At 42.0% G+C, this 16,489-nt stretch overlaps 1 protein-coding gene across 4 annotated transcripts in view; it reads left to right on the top strand.

Annotated features, from left to right (window-relative positions):
- LOC100741168 (histone-lysine N-methyltransferase MECOM-like) overlaps positions 1-11,508 on the top strand; it is a 58,869-nt gene extending 47,361 nt beyond the window's left edge. For 2 of the 4 annotated variants that reach the window (XM_012393580.3, XM_012393579.3), the window contains exons 4-8: positions 399-530; positions 1,801-1,927; positions 6,310-6,409; positions 8,214-8,370; positions 8,452-11,508. In XM_012393580.3, the coding sequence (XP_012249003.1) occupies positions 399-530; positions 1,801-1,927; positions 6,310-6,409; positions 8,214-8,370; positions 8,452-10,455 (2,520 nt within the window). In that variant the 3' untranslated portion in view covers positions 10,456-11,508. The remainder of the gene's footprint in view (positions 1-398; positions 531-1,800; positions 1,928-6,309; positions 6,410-8,213; positions 8,371-8,451) is intronic. The other 2 variants (XM_012393581.3, XM_024372160.2) reach the window with 2 other exon arrangements.
- Positions 11,509-16,489: the final 4,981 nt, after the last annotated feature.

Below are 16,489 nucleotides of genomic sequence, written 5' to 3'. Positions count from 1 at the left end.
TTGGTCGGCCAAGCGTCTCGGAGCGAAGCGTGGTCGCGCGAGACAATTGAAAAAATCACTTGTCTCGCCCTAAAAGTAGGGAGAGTGGAGACCCTAGTGGATGCTGGAACGGCAAGTAACACTGGGTGATGAGAGGGCGATATCCGTGAGCGGTAGTCCGTTAAACGCAATGTCCCGGATCCAAAACATTGCGGTTCGCCTCCGGAAGTTGGCGTTCATACTGTTTTCAGCACGTGCACTGGCCGCATCGTGTTCCCAATAGATATTTATTGGTTCTTAACGATACTCGAATACGATTCTCGTAGTGTCAATACTGACGTCAGGTGCGATGGATGACGTTAAAACAAAAAAGAAAACGTTTCTGTAGTGGTACATTATGGGGAAATGATTTTTTTCAGGTTCGTACAGCTGGAAGTGGAGTCAGGGGATGGTTGGACGCATCCCACGAAACAAATAATTGGTTGAAGTATGTCCGAAGCACTAGCAGTCCGCACACCGTTAATATGCGACACGTGCTTATTGGTGGACAGGTAATAACCGTTAATTAAAAAAAGAAAAATTCGATACATTACAAACATAAAACGTAACGATTGCTCGTTCGGCTTTGCCAGCGGTTTATGTAATGATCGCAAATACCACTCACCACGAACGTTTCCATTTCCGTGCGAGCTTCGACAATTTGTTTTACAAGTCGATAGTAACTTCGCGCGTGGCGTTCGGTATTGACCACTAACGAATTCGATTTCGAACGCAACTGACACTGGATCGACAGTTGCAGTTAATAGGAAGGACTAATTACACGGTGTCAGACGCACTCGTAGTTAATTCTACGTGTGCTAGCGAAACTAATAAAAAAAAAACACGCGCCCACACTGCCATGTTTCCGTGACTCGCTAATGAGACGACGATGGAACGGAAACCGCGACCAAGTTTGTAGATTTACGTTTAGATTTGTAACTGCCAAATGCACTACTTCAAAATTTTAACTCTCTTGTTCTTCCGCACGCAACTACGCTAGTCGCCGAGTCGTTGTTTTCAACCACTAGGCCAGCGGTATTCTCTTCAAATAAATAGACGATATACCGTCATGTTCATCATAATCGTATTTATTTCGTGGAAGACAACACGTATCGAGTTTCAACGCAGCAGCGTTTTTACGCATTGAACTATTCAGGAACTTCGAGGATGGTTCTATAAATTGGACAGAGACATTGGAGGTCGCGGTGTCAATTTGAGGTTGATCCTGACCTCCCGTCCTTTGCATTTTCTATCTATGTGAACCATGGCACATGGCGTTGGCTACGTTGTGGGCGCTCCCTAAGCTACGTGTATACAGGGTGTTTAGTTATTAAGTCACCCTACGGGGTCGTTTCGGTGACTTCCTATACGCCCTGTTTGCAATCGCTGTGGGAATGGGGGATGTGGCCCGCTCTATCAGAGCCCTACAGAATCGCCGTTGTAATGACTTTTCGGGGACCTTCTGACGATATCATAAAGATCCTTTCATTGCGTTCGACTGTTATGGACTCGCTGAAAAATTTGTACCGCTGAAAACTACGATATTAACGAATGGCGAGGGAATTAGAAATTATTGGAATTTCGATTTGCTGGTTCACTCGACGATTCGCTCTGCGATTTAACCGATCTTTATCCTTTGTAACACGATTCGTAATTGTCGAAGCATCATTTCGATATTGTCATTGAGCGGTACTCGAGATTGTTCGAAGAAGCTCGAGATAATTCGCGATGAAAGGCAACGAAAGAGGGTCGGAAGATTCAAGGAGGTGTCATTGTCCGCAGATGGTGTACGAAGCGGTGCGGGATATAGCGGCGGGTGAAGAGCTGCTTCTCGGTGTTCGAGAACCTCTTCAACTTCAGGATATGCTTGGTGAAAATACTACCGAGGACAGAAGCGATCGAGAGACCGGTGAGTATCAAACGCGCTGCGATCTTGTCGCAAGAAAGGACGCGTGCTATACCGTTTTCTCGTTGCGTTATTGTGGCTGGTACCGTTTTATTAGCCCACGAGACGGTTACTCGGTCGAACAAAAACCGGGCCCGTTAAAAAATTTGCTTTTCCATCGAAGGAGAGATCGATCGCGAGCCAGCGAGTGTTCGCCAACTGACGTGATAACGGAAGCACGGGGCAAGCGAACAGATAATCAAACCCATTAAAATATTCCCAATCGTCGAGCATGCGGGGCAAGCTGCCTTTACGACTTTTCGGGCCGATACACATCGTGACTTGCGCGCACTTGTGCGGGATCGCGCGTAAAAGTCGGAATGACAGGAGGCAGGTGTCTTCGGAAAGCGGAATTACCGATCTGATGCGAGGGAGGACAGAGGGTAAATCGTGAATCGTTGATTGCACGAGCTGCTCGTCATGCACCCGTGATTCTGGCGTGATTCACCTGGTCGGCCGTTGCGTATTAACCCCTTTTTATCGTAATAAGCGCTGATTATCGCGAGATAGACGTACTCGTGCCGCGTGTTACTTCGCCTCGAGTCGCTTTAAATTTCAATTTAAATCGTCGTTCAGCCAACTGCGCCTCGATTCCTACGGAAAAAGTTGGAAATCCAATAGCGAAAGGGAAACTTTCGTTCTCCACGACCATTTGTCTTCAACTTTCATTAGGTGAAGCGCGAGAAATATATACGAGACATTTGCAAAGAGGGTTGCCACCTAGGTGCCTGACTGCTCGACAATTATCTGGTTGTAACTCCTGCACGATGGTCAGGATTCCGATGACTGCTAGGCAGAGATTAAAGGGGGCTATACGCGACACCCAGATGTCGCGGTAATTAAAAGCGGGATTATTATGAAAGTTGGAGGCGGCGCGGTGTCTACGGTTAATTCGCCGGCGATTTTTCCTCGTAATTTTACCGACTCGTAAACGTCTCCTCCGAGGACAGAAGACACGGAGCGCAGCCGACTCGTTCTTAATTAAATCGGTCTCCCCCTCCAGCCAATTAAAATTTCGAAGATTTCAACCCACTTTCTATTCCACTTATAAATCGTCTACGAAGAAGGGGTGGCAGGTTTCTTCGGTTACCAACTCCGTTCTCGATTTCGAGTCAGCCTGACAACTCCCGGAGAGGTTCATAACGTTTTCGACTGACGTTTATTCGCAATTACGCAAGTTTGATCAGAGAATCAAGGATTATCGAAAAATTTTATCGCTAGAAATACTACTTCATTTTTTCTTCGATCGTTTCAACGATACGCCATCCATACGCAAAATCATTCGTGTTCTTCGTGTTTTTTCTCCCCCTTAGGGATCGTAATAAGCTAAAAAAGACTACAGCCTATGAGACATGGAAAAATGTACAACAGAATCGCCGTTAATCCAGCGAAACCATTTTTACGAGAAATCCCTGGCAATCTGGTACGTTCAGCGAGAATAATGATGTCAAACAAACGGCGTACACCCCGTTGCAACCCTTGCGAGGGACATCTCTGCTCCGTCTCCCTTCAGCGGATCATTTCTTTTCACTGGTGCGGAGGGATGCTAAGGGAATCGCTTTAACGCGACTGCATGAGGGTGCGACTATGCATGGAACAGCATTAAAACAGCGATAAGATCTCTTTTATGCGTTTGAAACGTTTGGAAATCAGTTTTTACACGATTCTTCTGTACGATGAAAATACCGATATATCCTGGGAAGCTTTCCGGAAGCATATCCGGTTTTATTTGCGCTTGATTGTTCGCGCCGTCTCTGGCGATCAAAGTAGCTGGATATATTCGCGAACGAAACCGTTCTCGATAGGCAGTTACGCGAACTAATGCTTCGTCGAATGACGAGCGAGGACGTTTTACGTTGGCGAGACAGGCACGACTTTTTGCGACGATTCGGTAAACCACGCTTGCACGAAGCGCGTATCAAGGGGGCGTAGATGCAACGGGCTGCGGCAGTTAACGTGAGTTATGGTTTTGATTTTTCGCGGCGCTCAGTTTTTTCCTCTATTACCTAGTGGTGCTTACCCCGCCAATTTTCGTTCCAACCATGAGACGCATCTCTTTTTTTCTCTGGATGGCTCCATTTAAGGTTGTAGATAATTTATGGCCTGGTATTGTCGATTAACGCGCGCATAACCTCGCCTCATGGTCGGTGAAGGAAAAAAAAGAAGGGCACAGCTTAAAAAAAGGGGTATCCGCGCATAAAAGGGCACGCGACGCTGTTTTCGAGGGGGGTGCCACGCGCACGCGGAGGGCGGTGAAAATGGACGACAACCCTATCTGATTCATCGAACTAATGACACGTTCTGCTTGACATTTTACTCGCGTTGCGATACTCGTGCAACGCAGTGCTCGTGGAATTTGCGAATGTGAATTACGATTTCCCCGTCCGAAAATTTTGTTCCGTTAAACCTTCGTGGACAACGCACGCCGACGAATAACGCATTAGCGATGACGAGCTGTTTGTTTTGCTTCGAGGTGTCCGTTATCCCGCTCGAACTCCTCGGGGCCATGTACTTGGTCCTGGTCCGTCACGATGCCACGGAAACATTGATTTCCGTTACTTTTTCCCATGTAACCGCCAACTGACACGGCTGCAGGGGATATTACCAATGGATCCCACCTGTTGACTTTCAACGACGCGACGTTACATTCCGCCAGGTTTTTTCGTAACGTGCTCGATAGTGATGCATAATACCAAGATTGATCTACACGATACTCATTTTTTGGTGAAAATTTAATATATCTTGCCCCACGACGAATATATCAGAAACGTTTATAATCATCCGACGACAACAGTCGGTTGAATTTGACGAAAAAATATTCCCAATGTTGTTATTTATATTTTCAAATTTTTCCTTCCATGAAACCGTTGACATATTTTTTGTCTCTATCTACTGTCGATCTATGCGATGGTTTTTTGAAAGAGCAGTGCACGACCCTGTTAGCAGATCGCGAGGTCGACCGCATCCTTCATTGTTTAAATTCACGGCTTGCCGCTTCAAATTAGTCGTGGATAGAGGAACGATTAACGTTCTATGGGGGGTTGGCTACGCGGCGAAGGGCGTAGTTGGTGGCGTAGGGACCGTGCCTGGTTCCCATGAAGGTCCGTTGGGGGCCATCGCTCGACCATATGGTTGGGACAAGTGTAGCGGCAGATTTAAATAACCGTTGGTGGACGGGTATCGTTTCGACTTTGCCATTCGTCCGGCTAATAGTCGATCAACGTACATCGATCGATCAACTATTTCCATATTTTTAATTCGTCTATGTCTAGCTTTGAAATGACGTTAATTACGATTAAATTACGATTTAAAATTGATCTCTATCTTATACTTTTACATTTAAAAGATAACGTATTTAGGTAAATGAACCAAAAAGGCTAAGTTATTCAACCTATCGACAGATTACACTGCTTATATCGATTTAAAAAGTGTATTTTTTTACTTGCGGAGATTTTAGAAAGAATACGTTATTCTTGCCGTTGGATCGGTCTGAAATCTCCATCATTAAAAATTACACGCTGTCTCGTTCACGGACTCCTGATTTTACCTGCCGTTGCTCTTGTCAGTTGGGGGTGAACAGAGGCCGCAGGGGGCAAACGAGTCTCACCTGTGATTGGTTGGATTCCGACCTCGCTGTTACCAATGGGAAGCGGTCCCCGACACCCCGTTCGCGTTTTCAGTTGCAGAATAACATTCTACCAGCTAACTGGTGCATCATTGTATCCATTGTCTTCGTCGACTGCAGCATCGTGGCCGACTAACGATAGGAGAAGGTACTTGATAGTGATCGTGATGTGTTCTCTCGTGTTAACTTTCTTCTTCGCTCCTTTCACAATCGTCCATCGTATTTAGTTTTGCGTTTATTATTCAAACTTTTGAATGTTTAAAAAGAAATCGTCGTCGATTTTTCAAAATATTCATCGCGATTAAAAATAAAAGGCTGAAAGGGCGACGTTGTAATTGTAATTTTGAGAGTGCAGTGTTTCGACGTTTCTGTTGAAAAACGGAGGAACGCGACGTTTAGGAAAAAATTGTCGCGTCCATAGGATGCTCGTAGACAGGCCGAGTTCTTCCACGGATAGATAAACCGATAGTGCCGGTTTGATTTAATAATTCAGGAACAATCCCGGCGTCCACTTGTCACGCCACTCTCTGCTGGCTCCCCGCGCGCTTCTCGATCACGTAATTCGCCCACACTAGGACGGGTCACGTATCATCGTTCTCGGGGTTGTAATTTATAGAGCCGCAGCCCGTCACAAAGTGGAACGGAATTATGACTTCCAGTCTATCTTCGTTTCTCTTTCTGCAGGGTCGTTTCATGTGTCTTTTCTTTTCTATGCTTGTAGCCTCGCAACACAGTGGGACCGTAGACGAAGATAAAGAAGACGAGGAGGAAGGGGAGACCAGATGCCCTGTCTGCGACAAACCGTTTCAAGATATTGAGCTGTAAGTATCTTAAAAAGAAATCATACTTTGATCGTAATAAATTTCAGTAATTTCGTTAGGCAATCGATTCGCTCTTAAAAATAAGATTGCTTGAACAAAATCGTTAAAATTCATATCTTTTCCTCCTCGACCTCCTTGAACCTTTATCAACGAGCAATAGATTTATTATTACGTTTTATGAAGCGAGAAATCACCATAAAGTCGACGATACTAAAGCTTGGTTCGTGAAGGATTTATAAATAACTCGTCGTTATACGTTGTTGAAATCAGATCGTCGGGAATTGTCCCCTCTAGCGACACATCGACGACAAATCGCGATCGAGATTGATATATTTTTCGTAACCAGCTACTTATATTATCACCTTGAGGATTAATTTTTACATCGATACCAGATACGGACGGTCGTATTTTCATATCAAGCATTAGTGCTCGAGAGAAACAACAGAGCGAACTGGTAATCGTAATTTGATATGACGGATAAGTTATTCATTAATCGACAGGAAAATACAGGAACGAGAGGCGCGTTATCCACTCGAAATCTGAGCGTTAGCTGCGCTCCGTTCGAAAAGAGGGGCCCCGAGCACGCGAACCATATCGAGGGTTGCCTTCAGAATTACGATAGCTTTTTCAGGGGCCGACATTGTTTGCGTAGCGCTATTAAACGAAAAGTCAAATACTTAACCGATGCGATCGCCGTATGAAAGCTTGGATTATTTGCCTTCTAATTTCTTCCCACGAGCTTACAAGACCAAAGTAAAAAGGTATTGTCCTAATTACCTTACAGAGGATCGAGTCTTCTAATTAAAAATAAATATTCTTCTTTTCTTAGTATTTGCAATTATGCATTTCCAATGTTATTCCATAAACATTTTTGTTAGGCAACGGTTAGTTTTCGTAATTAAGTTGGCGAAAAGTTTTTCAGTGTTACGTAACCGCAGTTGGTCCAATTTCGGACATCCATTTTGGCCCGTTCCGGCATCTGTTTCCCGGTTTGGCGACAGACCGCAACACCAGCCGCTTCCGTGAGCCTCGGCTCGGCAGAGTCACCTGTTGTAGCACATAAAGTACGCGCGAGATCCGCATTTGGTTGCATCGAGCCACCCCCTTATGCATCATCGAAGGCGTCGCGTGCCCGCAGCTCATCTGGCACAGCGCACCGTCACCGTGAACCTACTATCTCACCACGAATAGGTTTCACGCGACACGTGTGTTCGAGGGTGTAAAATCAATGCCGCCACCACACCATGGCACATCCTGTGACCATAACCCGTGGCCAGCTCGCGACACCCTGCTCTTACAACGAGCGTTGTTCGTGTTGAACCCCGCCATCGCCACCGTTGTCGCGACTCTCTTACTCTCTCTCTCTCTCTCTCTTCGTTTCTTTGTGTGTATACGATGACCACCCTCTTCCTTCGGGGGCGTGTGACCGTTATTACGAGAGAGCTTGTCCGCTGGCGCGCTACCGGAGTCACTTAGTCATCATCCTCGACTGCACCGAGCGCAGTCTTCGTCGGTGCGCTGCCCCGGATCGATTATATCTGAGGTTTCTTGTTCGACCCGCTTTGAGATTTCGCCGCGATTACGCTCCAGTTTCCAGGGCTTTTGCCGACAACACAGCGCCGTTCTTCTAGCCGGGCTTGTCATTCTTGAATATTGAATTTAAGAGAGTGGGAAAACTATCGACGATTTGAATCGCTAAATCGACGGAACGAGGATGTGACATATGGTTTAGTGTAGGACTTTAGTGACAGATGTCTGAATAGTGTGATGAATTTCTTAGAGATCCTTGGTGCTTTTCTTTCAGATTGGACAGTCACCTGATAACGTGTCACAGATATCCAGCGGAACAGCATCGCTGCGACAATTGTCCCCGTGCGTACGCCTGGCGACCACTGTTGGTTCGTCATCGTGCGATCGTTCACGGTGATCTCCGCAACTACCCCTGCGAGAACTGTCCGAAGGTAAGCATCACCTTTGACACAAACTTTACAAAACACGACACGTATCTCCTTGAAGTAACATCTTCAAAGTTTCGCTAACAGTCGGACAAACCGCAGGTCTTCACGGACCCGTCGAACCTCCAACGTCACATCAGGACTCACCACGTGGGCGCGAGAAGCCACGCGTGCACCGAATGCGGAAAGACGTTCGCCACCAGTTCCGGTCTCAAGCAGCACACTCATATCCACAGCAGCGTGAAACCGTTTCAGTGCGAGGTCTGCTTCAAGGCATACACGCAGTTCTCGAACCTATGCCGACACAAACGAATGCATGCTGATTGTCGTATGCAGATCAAATGCGTTAAATGCGGACAGTCCTTCAGCACGGTCACCTCGTTATCAAAGCATAAGCGATTCTGCGATTCGACACCGCCGACCGGTCCACCTGGCGCCATGCCGCAGTTACCAACCCCAGCGCCGAGTCCTTTTCTGGTCTATCCCAGACCTCCGGTCAGTCTCCCAGGAGGTTTGCCTTTCTACCCACCAAGTTTGATGGGACCCTATCCAGGAATTTTCCCGAACGCTCCTAACTTTTTGAACACTCCGCTCTTGTTCCCGCCAAAAGTTGAGGAAGCTGAGAAAAGGAGCGACAGTCCAAAGAAAGAGCGCTTCACCCCGCCGAGAGTACTGCCGCAGCATAGTAAAGTATCTCCATCCACTGCTGAGGAGGCTACCTCCTCGTTCAGACCATCTCCAGCTAGGCCACCTGTCCAGCCAACTCCCGAGAGCGACGACGATCCCTCTAAGAAACGGGAGACCAATAGAAACAACGAGAAAAAGACGGATTCTGAACATGCCCCGGCGACCACGAACGAAGAGACGACGGATCAACCTTTAGATCTGAGAGTCCAAACGAAGAAGCAACGAACGAATTCGAACACCGCAGAGAGAAAGAGTCGTAGCCCGTCACCAACGCCAGCGCCGATGGAAGAAGCACCACCTCCTCCAGATCCTCCAAAACCCGAGGAAGAGACGCCCGTGCCAATGGAGGTCGATTCCAAGGATGTGCCCAGCAGCCCGCAGCTGAGAACCAGCCTACCCACGGAACAACCACCTACCACCACACCACCGCACATGGCGTATCCCAGACCGATTCACCCGATGTTGCTGGAGGCCATGTATCGCGGACCAACTAGTTCCTTCCCAGGATTTCCAGGTGGACCACCGCCTCCTGGTAGTGCAACCCCGGAATCCAGACTGCTACCACCGCTACCGCCCTTCGGACCACCGCGTGGGCTTCCTTTTTTAGGGACATTTATGAACGGGCTCAGCGGCGCTAGGCCAGGAGGCGGAGGATTCGACCTGCTTGCCAGGCCGCCGTTGGGACCGTTCCCCGGCGTGAAGCCGTTCCAAGAGGCCGTGATCGCGCCCCATCACCATCATCATCATCATCACGCCCACGGCAAAATGAAAGACCGATATTCCTGCAAGTTCTGCGGAAAGGTGTTCCCCCGATCCGCTAATTTGACCAGACATTTGCGTACACATACCGGTGAACAACCTTACAAATGCAAGTATTGCGAGCGGTCCTTCAGCATCTCCAGTAATCTTCAGCGGCACGTGAGGAATATCCACGACAAACAGAGACCTTTCAAGTGTCCGCTTTGCGAGAGATGCTTTGGCCAACAGACAAATTTAGACAGACATCTGAAGAAACACGAAGCCGACGACGGTAGTGGCGTTGTTTCCGTGGCGGATTCACCGGGAAGCAGCAACGAAAACGAACGAGAGGACACGTACTTCGACGAAATCAGATCGTTCATGGGAAAAGTGACTTATGGTGGCGAGGCTGGCTATGGATTGCCCCCACACCCGGCCTATTTACCTAGTCGACTTCACGAGATGCACGAGTCCAAGATGGAAACGGAATACGACGAAGACGAGGATAGCGAGGAAGGAGTCTCTCCTTTGGATGAAACGGATGGCTTGTCACCCGCAGAGGCTAAAGAATCCACTCCACCACCGCAATACGATCTGAAGCTGAGGGAGAAGCAGGAACTGCTCAACAATAACACGGCCGAGCCTGTCATTGAGATTTCCACATAGCCCATAGGTCGGATAGTTTGAAGAAGATGGAAATTAATCGCGGAAATGCTGTTTTAGTGACGCACATAGAACTGTTACAAAGGTGTTCGTCTTGATGTAACTGTTATAACCGTAGGAAAATTCGATCTATCGTGTTTTCGAGTAACTCGTCGTGAAAAGAGTGTCAGTTTGAGAATTTCGTCGCTGACACCGTGACTTCTTTGAAGTTGAACTTTCTTCGGGGTACGATAAGAAGATGTTAAAGACGCTAAAGAAAAGTGCGTTTATAATAATTCGCAGACATTTTTGCATTCGGTGGGCTTTTATTTTCCAAGTTTCTATTTTCTTTTCTTTTTGCACCGCAAGAGTGAGAATGTAAGAGAGATCGAACGAAATTCACTGTCCTTTCTCATACACGAACAAATACATATACACGTACATGCCCACATATACACATATTCACGTTCGTTACGGACAAGCTGTTCAATAGCGTAGTTCCTACAGGCTCGTTTTCATTATACACGCGCACGTAATTAATAATCGTTCGAACTTTCCCTCTTTTCCCTTCGACGACCTGACTATCGGTCGCTAATCGTAGTATTATTTACTCAAGTTACTGCAAGTTATTTTGCGTCGTGCGAAGCTGTCTAACGCGAAAGGCAGATCCCAATTCGAGTTTCTAAATCTCGATTACCCTCCTTTAATAGTATGTATATTTACACAAGACGATCTAATCGTGCAACGATTCAAAGATATCAGAGCCGGGAGAAGATTAAGCATCGACGTTTTTTTCTTTCTAGAGAGTAGTTCGATGGTTGCAATTCTCGACGGAAGCGAATTCAAGGAACCTCGTGGAGCTCGTGCTCGAATAGATAGAAAAATACGTGCATATGTCTGGTGTTAGTCGGCTCGAAGCCAAAGCGACGAGGATGACGATTATTGAAATGAACGTGTAATTAAAAGAGTAACGTTTTATGAGAATCTGTGTACAAATTTCTATTAGGTGATATAACGTTTGTAAAAAAGAAGAAGAATACAGAAGTTCTCCGCGATTTTTAATATATATATACATATATATATTAATCTATATATTTATCTATATATACATATACATATATTTATTTATATATATATATAGATAGATATTATACATATGCATATATTATAAATATGCGATCTTATCAATTTATTGTGACATGGGTTACGAGAAGTACTTTATAGAGACGCATAATTGTTACGTTTATTTCACTGGATAATAAATAAGCGGATCGCGCGTGTTTTCATCCTGTTCTCGATGTTTAAGAATGATGCTCGTGAATGTTCAACGAAACACACATTTGAATTTTGTACAGGCGTAGGCGTGTACGGAATCGCAAAGAGAAAGAAAAAATAAAGTTATTTCCCTTCTTTTCTTTTGATCATTCCCAGGCAATGTTTGTGAATAGCGTTTTGATAATGGCGTTGACAACATAGGAAGTTATTTTGTTTTTCACGTAAAAGTTTACGAATACATGCTCTACATATCTCTTCTTCTCTCATCCTTTTCTCTAATAGACGATAACAAACTTACAGTTTGATTAAGCATACTTACGTCGATCATACTAATTAAGAACGATTATATTATGAATCTATCTATACATATTGTATAAAAGCATCCTGTAACTTCATTATAATTACTATTAAAATATTACACTTCAAATATGATGATTACTATTAATTACCTCATCATTAATTACCCAACACCTATGTCTATAAAAGTTCGTAGTATAGGATACAAGTATGTAAATGTACAAATATATAAGTGTTTATTGCAGAATTATTTGATAGAATGCTCACATTTTCTCGGAAATTATTTATCTATGTACATACAGGTACCATTTATCGAGAGAAAAGTAAAACATTCAAATTATTTTGGATATTTAATCGAAGATTTTCATACTTTATCAATCGACAAAATTTCTATATAACGTACTATTTCAATTTCGCGCGCATGCCAAAGCTGCTCGCCCGAAAGAAGAAAGTAGTTCTTTAGCCAATTAGAAAGCAGCTACGCGTCGCCCTGCGCGGGACGTCATTTACCTGTCGAAAATCGCGGCATTCAGACGTGTTACTCAGCGTGAGGTAAAGTGCTTAGTACAATTTTGTTACTTTTGTTACTTTTTGAAAACTTTTTAATTAACATTTAACTTGAATTTGTGGTTTTCCTGTATGCAGATTATTAATTGATTGAATGAAAAAAAAAATGGAAAAAGGGTTAATGGATACGATGACAATCAATGGTTAATTCAATGAGGTATCAAACAGTATGTACTAAACAATTACTATATACTAGACGCATGATTCATAATTGATGGTATGTAATGCTATTAAGAATACTGAAATGAAATTGGAAAAGATTACAAAAATGTTTTTTTTCACTTGATCATACATATATCTTAAATAGAATTCTAAACGGTTAGAATGAATGTTCTTAATAAACTTTTCTATTTCTTTCGTATTGTTCCCTTAATAGACTGGTAATAAATACTTTTTAATAGTTAATTAATCTCATTTAAGTGATTGCAGTCATACTTTGTTGCATTTCCCGCGTGAATTTTCTATGGTATCGCCATCTCACGACTTTTATCAATAATTTTTACTGTTTCTAAAGAAGACGCCATTACAAGTTCAGATTTTGGCGCGTAACATTATCGTGCTCTTCCAGCAACTGTTTGGTCAAGAAATTCTGGATTTTTTGCAAAGATTTTCGAGTGTTTATAAAATGTGATACGGTTTTTTACTACAAGATACGTCTCAGCCTTCGGTAACGCAATATAATCCCTAAAATCAGTTATATTGCATTTAGAGTATTCGTTAATGTTCAGTGTAGCGATACATATTTTATAACATTCGCAAATAATATTTTACGCTTTCCCAGACGTCGTTTTAACATGTAACTTTATAACAGCAGTAAACAGCAGTATTTTTCAAAACAAACGCTCGGTAAGAGAAGGGAGAAAAGCATATAACGGCATGTAACGGCCCTCCTCCCTCTAAGAGTTTTACTTTCAGAGAATGTTTCTAAGATTGCGTGCAATGCGATTAGTGAAGTCAGTGTTTGTTTCGTAATTGTAATTTCAATATTACTCAGAGTAGAATATCTCTTATTAGCACCAATTGCAATAGTTATACGCGAAATTAGAATCAGTGTTTGTTCGTTGGTTTATTTATCGAGCGCGATGGTAATTATTTATTTCTCTTTTTGTATATAGTCTTTTTCCTTTTAAACATTCGTTTTCAATTTTCGAGTCAGTATTCAAGAGGATAAAGTATCTTCTGGAGCCTAGCAGTGTAAGTATTTTTGCACATTATTCATCCATTTAGTTTATTCTTTGTATATTGCTTGAATTATTTTATTAACTATTGGAATGAAACCTCAAAGTTTCTCTATATTGAATTATAAAATCTAAATTTGAAATTGTTCTATTAAAGTTTCAATTCTTATAGTAATTACAGTTTATTAAGTTTAATAGAATTTTATGATTCATTATCTTGGACTTTTGTGAAACAATCAAACAATCAACACTGTGGCTTTAAGAATAAATTATAATGTTACATATTTTGTTACAGTTTCCCCACAATCTCCACTTCCTCGTGTCCTCTGGATAGAATCTTACGGTATTACAAAAGCCAAGAATATAAGTATTGTACTTCAATTAACTCTATTTCTTTCATTTTTGTCTTAACCATAATTAATTAATCAAGGAATAAAATTTGCTGAAAATTTGTATTTTTGCCTATTACATTAATAAACTGTAAAATTTTGTCTTCAACAATAAATTATATGTATACTATTGCATATTTTGTTACAGATATTTCATAATTTGTACTTCTACCATAAGGTTTGATAATTTTTCTGGGATGACAGCCTTCATGATGGTTTCTTCTGAAGTACGTCAAAATTGTTGACATCGTCCATCGTCCAAATGTAACTGCGAGTCGCATGCTTTTTTGTCCCTCCGGTCACTCAATCATGTCGTAGGATGAAAGGTCCGAATCGACACGTAGAATTTTTTACGAGCATAGTGACCGCGAGTATTTATTATATCCGTGAGTGGTAGTACATATTTTCTTTTTATATGTTTTATTTATTAGATCAGGATAGATCTCCTTGCACATCGCTTTTTTTAATAACATGAACAATGCTATGTAATGTTAGTAATTGAGTAATTAATTATGATTGATCATGAATGCAGTGAAATATCATATTCATATCGGTCAATGGATATAAGTACGCGTATGAATAAAATACGAATCTTTTTGAGTAAAATATCATTTTCAAAAATTTAAAAAGTGTTCATTGTATTTCTTGAAGTTTATCTTATACTATAAAAGAGTGCATTTACTTCTGCGTTAGTATGAACAGTTATTAGACAGATTCATATTGTAGTTGTAAGTTATCAGTCGGTATCATTGGCGCGACCACGTTCCCTCCGACGATCAGTTATTATACTCCACGTTCTATGGATAAGGTAGAATACATAATGCGACTTGTTTCATTGACAAGGCTGCGATTTTGTGTTCTCCATTTTATTAACTGTCGGTATTTTTCGACGTATGAATTTTTATTCATCTTAACTTTTATTGTCTTAATCACTTCTTATTGAAAGTTTGAAACTTCGGTAAAAATATAACATATATATAACAAATATATAGCAGTACAGTTATTTTCATCATGAACTGGTATTCAATATAAAATAACACAGTTCTAAACCAAAAACTAGTATCGCAGAAGTGTGAATTCAGTTTTCGCTCGTAAAAACTATTAAAATTATACAAATGATAATTGTAATAAATCGTTAGAAGCCTCAATTTACAATAAAATTGTTCAAATGATTAAATTTGTTTGTATTCTAATGGAAAGACGTCATCAGGTATATAAGGAACACATGTCTCGCGCGCGACGTCTTTCGTGCTTGGGACCCCGTACAGTGAGGATCGAAGAAGAACTTCTACAAATAAAGGTATTAATTTTTAACATTTGAACCATTAATTTATTACATTTATCCCACTAATCTATAACATTTAAGCTATTAATTTATAATATTTAAGCCATTCATTTCTAACAAATAAACTAATAATTTATAATAGTTACACTATTCATTTATAACAATCTATTAGTAATGTAAAACAATTACTCCATTAACTTTTAACAATTATACCAATAATTTATAACTGTTATACCATTAATCGGTAGCAATTGTACTGTTCATTTAAATCAATACCATCAATTCATAGCGATTACATTAATGATTTATTCTGCTTTATTTAATATTAACGACATCTTTCAAGTCTCTGAAATAGTATTTTACTTCTATTCAGTTTCTTTTTTTTAGTTTTAAGTACAGTATTTAATATTTCACTCAACTAATTTGTAATTTGACTTTAATATAGTCTGGTCTAGATAATCCAAATCTGTTTTGGTGATCTAGACTGGACTAATACCGCCCTACGGGGACACCGTGTTCAGTGTTGCGAAAATAGAATGTTAAACAGTTCAGTACAACGACTCGTATGATACTTTTACAAGACACGAAATTGTATATACAGTGGCAGTAGCTTCATTTCCTTTCTTTCGTTCCAAGTTAGACAAATGTGTCTTTGATACCGAATGCTGCCAATAGGGATGTGAATTATTGTACAACGTTTGTTCTGACCGATGTAATCGTTGTGTGGGAGTGTATTTGTATGATGTTGTGTTGTCTGTGCTTTGTTTTACGTTTGTAAAAATTCATGTAAGCGCTGCGTGGAAGATACGTGTTTTGCAGTTAGGCTACGAAACAACTATCTAAAAGGATAGCGTAAAGACGCATGGTCCAGTAGAGTACTCGACATTCTGGCCGATTGTCGAATATTAAGTAACTCATGGACGGGTCTCGCGCGTAGTCACCTCCTCGTGGTGAGACTTGGTAATTGGCATCGTTTTCCAAAAATTAATCAGTTGATGAATCTTTCGAAAACGATACCACGCTAAGAACTACGCAACAGTCCAGTTTGGATCACCAAAAGCCTCTAA

The sequence above is a fragment of the Bombus impatiens genome, unplaced genomic scaffold, assembly GCF_000188095.3.
Source record: "Bombus impatiens unplaced genomic scaffold, BIMP_2.2 scf_3612, whole genome shotgun sequence".
Taxonomy (NCBI): domain Eukaryota; kingdom Metazoa; phylum Arthropoda; class Insecta; order Hymenoptera; family Apidae; genus Bombus; species Bombus impatiens.
This window is presented reverse-complemented; position numbering and strand designations above follow the sequence as displayed.